This window comes from Electrona antarctica, assembly GCF_951216825.1.
Source record: "Electrona antarctica genome assembly, chromosome: 7".
NCBI classification, from domain to species: domain Eukaryota; kingdom Metazoa; phylum Chordata; class Actinopteri; order Myctophiformes; family Myctophidae; genus Electrona; species Electrona antarctica.
The window spans coordinates 21,343,918-21,353,539 of record NC_136812.1 but is presented as its reverse complement, the minus strand read 5'-3'; the positions used below and the strand labels follow the sequence as shown (position 1 = coordinate 21,353,539).

General features: G+C 44.4%; 1 protein-coding gene across 1 annotated transcript in view; it reads left to right on the top strand.

The window, feature by feature from the left end:
- LOC306926835 (ephrin type-B receptor 1-like) overlaps nt 1–9,622 on the top strand; it is a 70,101-nt gene that overhangs the window by 22,562 nt on the left and 37,917 nt on the right. Inside the window, exons 4-6 of the mRNA XM_079506297.1 lie at nt 60–299; nt 2,253–2,471; nt 4,685–4,865. Coding sequence (XP_079362423.1) covers nt 60–299; nt 2,253–2,471; nt 4,685–4,865 — 640 coding nt within the window. The remainder of the gene's footprint in view (nt 1–59; nt 300–2,252; nt 2,472–4,684; nt 4,866–9,622) is intronic.

Sequence of the window (9,622 nt, the reverse complement as noted above, 5' to 3'; positions counted from 1 at the left end):
AAACCTAAAGTTGTCCTTTAACAATAAAGCACATAACCCTGAGCGTCTTTGCCATGCAGGTGTGCAACGTGTTCGAGCCCAGCCAGAACAACTGGCTGCTCACCAGCTATGTTGACCGGCGTGCCGCGCAGCGCGTCTACGTGGAGCTGCGCTTCACGGTGCGCGACTGTGCCTCCATCCCCAGCGTGCTGGGCTCCTGCAAGGAGACCTTCAACCTGTACTACCTGGAGGCCGAGAGGGCCGTGTCCCAGGGCCCCGTCACGGGCGTCGAGTACTGGGCCAACTCCCCCTTCCTCAAGGTAACCACACCCAGAGTGGTGTAGACTATAGGAGAGTGGCGCCATTGAGGGGGCAGAAAACAGCCCGGTCACGTCGTTCATGTACTCGTTTGTCACTCGCGCGAGCCCATAGACTCCAATGCATTCCGTATGAACGTCCGGTTCAGACCTTTGTCACTCCTCGCCAATAGAAGTCTATGTAGAAGAGCCACCGTTGGACTGGCCCCATGAAGTGAACGGAGATGTTGTAACTGTCCTTCAATGGCTCAGACGATGCCATAAAGCAGTGGGTTTCAACCCTTTTCATATCAAGGGCCATTATTTATTCGGCATTTGAGCCACAGTCCTCCATTTGAGGAGATTTTAGCCTCTCAGGCAAATGTTTATCAAAATAACAATTATTTTACATTCTCTAATTGTGTAGACTTCTTGTAATTTAAGTAATCCAGATGTAACTACAACAAAAATCACACCCGTGTGAACTGAGTGGTGTAAGGTTTTATATAGCATGATCAGCTGTGGTCTGACGTAATGTTTTGTCCGATGTGAGGTATTATATAAGGTAAGGTATTATATAGCCTGATCAGCTCTGATCTGACGTAATGAAATCACACCCGGATGTGATTTCACAACTGGCTTTTTTTGTGCAGAAAAAATGAGCATGGTTGCTACGGTCATCCAGTTCACCCGGGTGTGATTTAATTACGTCAGAAATTATTTTGAACATAGCAACCATGCTCATTTTTTCTGCACACAAAAGCCAGTTGTAGGAGTGGTTTACACCACTCAAAAATGTAACTCTTTAGAGCGTACAATGAAAACAAATGCACCTTTACGGGTCCATTTGTTTCATTTTACAATCTCAAGAGTTAGAGAGATCTATAAGGGTTGGTTACCAACTCTGCATCATTTAGCTGGGGACCACCTGGAACTCCCTCAGGGACCACTGGTGGTCCCAGGACCACTGGTTGAGAACCACTGGAGACTGCCACAGATCGGAGAGATGGCAGATCTTTGGAGTCCCGTGCCCATCCCCAATTTCTTTCATTCCCGAGTCTTAGCTCAGTGTTTCTCAAACTTTCAAGGACATTGATATTAAATTGGCCGCGGACTCCCATCTGAAAAGGTTTTATGCATGGGCCCCAGAAGAGAATATATTTATGCTTCAAAAAGACCATTAAGCGCTAAAATCAACTCTAATACATTTAAAAAAATAAAAAATAGAAAATTACAGGTTGAAAGAGGTTACAAATCCAGATACGCCATAATTCCAGATACGGACGTGGCCAGAAAAGTCAAATAACAGCCGATATATAATCCACCAGAGCGATATATTGGTCTGGCTTTATAACACACAAGGACAAGGACTGGACACAGACAGACGGCTAGGGAGAGAGAGAGGCTGACAAAGAGACAATCACCCACAGACTGACGAGAACGAAGCGAGATGAACCCAGAGCGATATAGCAGAGGACCCGAGCCAGACAGATGGATAGAATGATGAAAGAGAGAGAAAGCTTTGTAAAGATGAGCAGACTGATTGACCCGAGACACATACAGTGAGGTTGTTAAGGAGTCGGAGGGGAGGGGGGGGGGCTTCAGTGACCTTCCTACAGTGATAGAAGAACTCGAAGTACTCAAATGTTTTACAAAAATATAATTATCAATGCCACAATGGGCTTGAGCAAAGGTACAAAAGTATTGCCATCAAAATATACTTAAAGTACTCAAAGTAAACGTAGTCAAGACTCATTTGTACTTGTCCTACTTCTCAGCTTGTAGATTAGCTGAAGAAGATTTAGGGTTGAAGTGGTTTATGTACGTTTTGTAATACTTTTAAAATAATTGTATATTATTTGCCTCAGAGATGTAGTGGAATAGAAGTAAAAGTATAGAAAAAAAAATGTATAATTCTCTCTCTCTCTCGCTCTCTCTCTCTCTCTCTCTCTCTCTCTCGGCACACCAAACCCACAGGTAGACACCATCGCGGCGGATGAGAGCTTCTCCCAGGTGGACTTTGGGGGGAGGCTGATGAAGGTAAACACGGAGGTGCGGAGCTTCGGGCCGCTGTCCCGAGGGAAGGGCTTCCACCTGGCCTTCCAGGACCTGGGCGCCTGCATGTCCCTGCTGGCCGTCAGGGTGTTCTACAAGAAGTGTCCCAGCGTGGTGCAGAACTTTGCCCTCTTCCCCGAGGTATGGATGGACCAACCAGCACTTTGCAGGAAAGGATGTTTGAGAATGACTGAATTTACCAGTGGTGGAAAAAGTGCTTTTTTTGTCTTCTTTTTTTCACTTAAAGGGACACTTCACCCTTTTTGCAAAATAATATATGTTAATGACATTAAGAAGATTTAGAACACTTTCCTGGGGGTCTTGATGTGTGTAATGTGTGGTTTTAGATATTTTAGGTTTTAGCAGTGAGCCCAGTGTCTCTGATGTCATGGACACTGGGGTCACTAACTTCCTGGACTACATGTTGTCTCAGTAAGACAGCCCTCCCCTTATCCACAAGGATGCACCAAAGTATTATGGGTATTGTAGTCCAGGAAGTAAGTGAGCCCAGTGTCTCTGCTCATTGCTAAAATCTAAAATATCTAAAACCACATATTACACACATAAAGACCCCCAGGAAAGTGTTCTAAATCTTCTAAACAACTACTTGAGTAAAAGTAGGCCTACATCTATTTTCAAACAGCCAAAGTATATGTAAGGCTGAAGTGGTTAGTCCATTCATTGGCACTAGTAGGCCTATCTAAGTATTCAAATAATTGTAGTGGAGTAGAAGTATATTTGCCTCTGAGATGTAGTGGAGTAGAAGTAAAAGTATTGAAAATTAAATACCTCAAGTAACCAAGTACATGCAAGTAGGCTACAGTATTTACTTATGTAGCCTACTTGGTTACTTTACACCACTGGAATTTATCATGGGAAATTAATAGTTGTATAGGCTGTATACTGTAGCCTACATGTTTACTTTCTATCATGTTGTATCTACAGTACATGTTTCTTGCCCTGTAATCTGTATTTTTTTTTAAAAATCCTATACTTGGTACTAAAAAGGGGTCAGTTAGCTTTGTCCTTTCTCCATCAGACTTTTGAACACCAAGGCTGAATCCCCCCCCCCCCCCCTCATTGGACTATAACAGACCCCCCCCCCCTTTCCACCTGATGGACTGCAGTGAACACATAGGTTGCATACAGTATATCAGATTATTAACTAGAAAAAGTGCCCTTCTGGGCACAGGTCTCCACCAGGAGGATAGGACTGTGTGAGATGTTTGGCAAAACGGGGCAATCTTGCAAACTGTGAAAGCTAATTATAGCCAATTAGGATGGAATCTGAAATATCGGACAGATCCAACTTGAGCACATGACCATAGAGATAGTGTGTAACGATTTGTGAAGAATCTGGAGGAGTAATATCAAAAAATGTGTTTTACAAAAGTCGGCCTCCTGGTGGCGCTATAAAAGGCAGATGCGGAAAATGCAGGTCAACGGTTTGTCCATGGCCTCTAGGGAGTGTGCATGCAATGTTTCACGCAGATCGGTGCAGTTTTAGGTAAAAATTTGAAAAGCTGCCTCATGGTGGCGCTATAACAGGCCGTTCTGGAAAATGTGGGGCAGAGGTTCATCGTTGGCATCCAGGGAGTGTGTGTGCAAAGTTTGGCATCGACCGGGTTAACGGTGCCGGAGATTAGCTGGTAACAGACGGACGGAAGGACGGACGGACACACACACACACACACACACGGACACACGGACGGAGTGCAAAACATACTCTCTCCCCATGCCTTCGGCCTGGTGGAGAAAATTATTAGTACTTATATATAGAACTGATTTTAATATCGTCCACTCCAACTCTACGGTGCTTGTTTCCTTTCCGGGTTATTCAGGAAGGTGGGGGCCTTTGTTATGAGCACATCACCACTCGCATTAGCTCAGACCCCTTAGCTAGCATTACAACCAGTTACATTTGCTCAGCGATGCGGTACAAACTCACAAATGATTTACGATCGTTGGGTACGCGGCAGCCCACCATGGACATGGAGGCTGGATGGAGCTGGATTTAAAAATCCCATAGCTGGTGGGGACAGAGGCTCCCACGGTCCACCTGTCTGTCTGTCTGGAGCACAGAATGGTTTGTAGCATGAGCATTGACCCCTGCAGATGATTTGGGTCATTCACAGTGAGCAGTCAGCTAATTGGGGCCGCATTGGGGTCACACACACTGCACCGCTCAGTTCAGACGTTGGTGTGAGTTTTCTTTAAAGAACGCCTGACAATAAAAATCTGGTTTGCGGTGTGTGTGTGTGTGTGTGTGTGTGTGTGTGTGTGTGTGTGTGTGTGTGTGTGTGTGTGTGTGTGTGTGTGTGTGTGTGTTCGTGTGCGTGCGTGCGTGCGTGCAGACGCTGACGGGGGCAGAGTCCACCTCACTGGTCATTGCCAGAGGAAGCTGCATCTCCAACGCGGAGGAAGTGGACGTGCCCATCAAGCTGTACTGCAACGGCGACGGCGAGTGGATGGTGCCCATTGGCAGCTGCAGCTGCAAGGCCGGCTTCGAACCCGACAACGGGAACGTGTGCCGAGGTCCGTATGTCAGTGTTTCTCACACTTTTACATTTCAAGCTCTCCCCTTGAAACAGGTCCATTTGGTTCCATTTGTATACTGTCAGAGAGTTAGAGACTTGTATGGGTCCCCCCCCCCCCTAAACAAACCCGCGACACACTGTAAAGCTGGCTTACCAGCCAAGGTGCCTGGACCGCTGAGCCACAGCCCAGGCCAAAGAACTCACATGTTTTACTTAAGTAAAAGTATCAATACTGCAATGTAGAAATACTCTGTTACAAGTAAAAGTCCGGAATTCAACATTTACTTGAGCAAAAGTACAACGTTAAAGTAGCAAAAGTATACTCATTATGCAGAATGTCCCATTTCACAAGTTTTAAAATGTATACAAATCTTTTGAAAATAGCAGATCTACAAGCTCATATTGAGTCGCGATGTGGCGCATTGTGATCTTGTAGATCGGCTATTTTCAAATGGCCAAAAATATATACCGTAAATATTAATCCAATCAAGTAAAAGTACCTCAAAATTCTACTTAAGTTCGGTAACAGTTACAGAGTCAAAATGATGAACCAACATACAGACCAACCGGCAGATTGGTTTATGGGATGCGTGATATAATGGTTCTCTATTGAAAGTAGCAAACTTTTAAGCACATATTAACTAATGCAAATTAAATTACAATTAGAGTTCTAATTCAAAGTTAATGTATAATCTTATGTCAATTCATATTATGTATATATTTTCTGCTGGCGGTGCAGACCATGATGCTTTGTATGTTAAAGCATGTAGAAGCAGGAGGACAATGGTACCAAAATAGCTCCTCTTCTCTCCTCCATCTCTTTCCCTATTTCTTTCATTTTTTCATTTGCCCTCCTTCCCCATTTGCTCATGGTATCCAATCAGTTCTGTAGTCTCCCCAGAGACTGTCATCCATTGTGTGTGTGTGTGTGTATGTGTGTGTGTGTGTGTGTGTGTGTGTGTGTGTGTGTGTGTGTGTGTGTGTGTGCACGCGCGCGCTAGCGCGTGTATGATCTATGTGTACAATGTGGTTGAATGATAACTGAGGTCAGTTCATCCCATGTTAATTAGCCTTGCGTGTTCCAAGAAGATTACCCCACTTCAAATGACTTCATGAGGTACCGAGATATAGAAAGAGAGAGAGAGAGGGGAGGGAAAGAAAGAAAGAAAGAAAGAAAGAAAGAAAGAAAGAAAGAAAGAAAGAAAGAAAGAAAGAAAGAAAAAAGAAAAAGAAAGAAAAAAGAAAAAGAAAGAAAGAAAGAAAGAAAGAAAGAATTAGTTATATTCTTCATAAAATGCAACAGTGCTGTAACCACATTAACCTTCATTAACTGGAAAAGCATCTGTGTCATTTTACATTTTAACCACTTTAACCAGTATTTTATACTTTCTATGTTATTCAAAACTTAGCAGATATAAAGCTCATAGCGAGCGTGAGATGGGGGTCAGTGGTGCAACCACTCCAATGACCAGCAATGTCTGTCCAGGTGTCTCAGTGTCCCTATGTATGTTTAGGGTATCAACAGGTGACAAAGTGGCGCTGTTGAGCTTCAGCGCTGTGCACAGGTGCATGGTGGGAAGCTGAGTTTTAGCAGCCATGTGGCACTGTTGAGCTCAAGCCCCCAGTAAGGCTATCCAAGGCTAAACTTCCACTCGCTCGAGCCATTGAGTTATAATTATACTTCCGGCAGTCTTCCAGGTGCTTCAAAACGCCACTGAGCAACTTCCACTGAAATTAATATCGGGGGGGGGGGGGGGGGGGCTAACGCTCCGGTTCGGACTCTATCCTTTATAGCTCTATGGTTGAGCTTCACACTGTGCACAGCTGCATGATGGGAAGCTGAGTTTTTGCAGCCATTACGTGATTTCGGGTGTGACAGTACATTACAGTACAGTACAGTAGAGGGAGCGGTTACCAGCGTTCCTGGGGTTCTGGATGTTCCAGGGACCCCCGGGGACCACCACACGGTAACTCTGTCATTTCTCTACCGTTTCGGACACGGGCCGGCTCGCCAGAACCGGGCAGCTGAACCACTCACTTCACACAGGTGTAATTTTTCAGCAAACTGTTAGGATTCTGAAGACCTTTGTATAGATAGCCTCAGTGTATGACCTGTTAGAACTTGGCTGTACTGTATATTCCATGATGGTGTCCCATTACCACCATGCTTTTCCGAGCCATGTGCTGCAGATGACAATGACATTCTTATGCTGATTTGGGTCGTTGAATATTTAACAGATGCAATATTTGTGGTCCAAGTAACCGCTGTGGGCAGGTTTGACAGACACAGCGTTGGAGGCATGTACAGTAACTGTAACAAAGCCGGGCTGGAATGCCATGATGGATGCCCCGTGACACCCTGTAACGTGATTAGTTGGGGCATTTGTAATACCGAGACATTCTTTCACCTGCATAATTTTACCAGAAATGGTGGGAATGCTCCATCTGAACAGATCACCAGAGGTGTTTGGTCCTCCCACTGTGGTGGGAATTAGCTTTGCAACAAAGCAACAAATGCAATGTACAGTACGTGATCAACTGAGGGCAGTAGCAGAAACACCAACCCGGTCTCACCCAAACACGGTGAAATAGCACGGATTGGCATTTCCGTACATACACGCCTAGAAAACCCCCAAATCCCTGCATACTGTATTACACTGAAATCATCCCCATAGACTGTGACGGAGGGGCACCGTCTTCGCAACGCTCGACACGGCAACTCGCTCGCTCGATGGTGTCTCTCGTGGCTCAAGTTGGCAATTCCGTGCATACAATTCTAGTGAAAGCCACGCCTCCGTCACGGTCAAAACAGTAGTAGTATACTATACTATAGTAGTAGTAGTCGTGGCCCAGTCAGTTTAGAACTTGCCCAGTCTAACTTCGAAGAGAGGGGGCGAAAAAACAAGAAAAAAAACACTTTGGCAGCCCTTGTGCATGCAAATTCCAGTTAGTAGCAAACCACAGCATGCAAGCTGCCTAATTTGCCCAGTCAATCATTTAATCCATGCTACACGCCTGGTATAATATGTACCGATTTTTTGATTTTCTAGGCGTGTATACGGAATTGCCAATCTGTGCTATTTCACAGTGTTTGGGTGAAATCGGGCTGGAAACAAACCCCTAAATAGAAACCTATGATTGTAATCTGTGATTATGGGTCTTTCACTCAAACAAACAAACAAACAAAACATTGCTTTATTTGTTTGATTGTATGGGGATGGTACACACACACGCACACACACGCGCGCGCATGCACGCACGCACACACAAACTTCTCAATGGTAAACGATCCATTTATATAACTTTGTGTTACATTACAAGTGCATTACATTCACATTAGTCTCCAGACAACTATTCCACAATATCAATATCCGAGTCTTGAACTACACCTCCCGAAATCCAAGGCAGAAAACTGTCATCTGTTTGTTGTTTCCGTTCATGAAAATATGTCTTAAAATATCTTTATATTTATTTATTTATAAATATGATGCATATGATTTATATTTATATTAGGATAAATTTGGGCGAGTGTAAAGACGAAGCGGAAGTGGGGAGGAGGCGTCACATCCGCTTTATCGCTCAATCGTTTTCAGATCTTCCGTGCTCCAGAGTCCAGGGATGCACCGAAAGGGGAATTCTTGGCCGAAACCGAATACCGAATATAGGAAACAGTTGGCCGAAAAACCAAATACCCAATATCCGAATATGATTAATATTATCATATATTTTTTCCTACCATTGCTATCATGGTACCTTAAAGCTACCTGATTATGGCAAAATAAATGGTTATGGCAAAACTTAACTTAAATAATAATCACTATTATGGGTCCATAAAACATTTATTCAGCTCTTTTGAATGCATTAATTGCATTCACTATTCGGTGATATATTTTCTGCCTATTCGGGCCGAAACCGAATAGGCCGAAAATGCATTTTTAGCCATTTTCTGCCGAATATTTTCTGCTATATTATTTTGCTCAAAGACACTTCGACACACGCAGCCAGAAGGAGCCAGGGATCGAACCGGGAACCTTCCAAATACCAAGACGGCCGCTCTACCTCCTGAGCCATTACTACCCGCTCTACTGAAGATCGGGCCGGTGTTGTGAGATGAATAGCCATACGTGCAACTCGCTGGGTCTGTCTGGTACTGCAAATACTAATTACAGTGAGAGAGAGACAGCAGAGACAAATGCAGTGTATCCAACATTATATGCAGAGTTAATAGAGCTTGCTCACATATGAGTGAGTCACACTCATCATGGGACTGAGGCCAGCCAGTCTTTGGTGTGAGTCTCTGCCAGTCAGCTGATAACAACTTGGCAGAAAAACTGGACGTCGCTATTGGAACAGATGGCTGTGTGTGTGTGTGTGTGTGTGTGTGTGTGTGTGTGTGTGTGTGTGTGTGTGTGTGTGTGTGTGTGTGTGTGTGTGTGTGTGTGTGTGTGTGTGTGTGTGTGTGTGTGTGAGAGAAAGAGAGAGAGAGAGAGAGAGAGAGATGGACAGAGCCAGAATCAGGCTACAGAGACTGTTTATTTTCACTGTATCATACAAGCTGGTCACATTGTTCTAACCATGAGGCAAAATTGGCATAACATCAAAGTGTAGTGTGTGTGTGTGTGTGTGTGTGTGTGTGTGTGTGTGTGTGTGTGTGTGTGTGTGTGTGTGTGTGTGTGTGTGTGTGTGTGTGTGTGTGTGTGTGTGTGTGTGTGTAGTGTAGTGAGCACATATGAACAAGAGCCTCTTGTCAAAAAA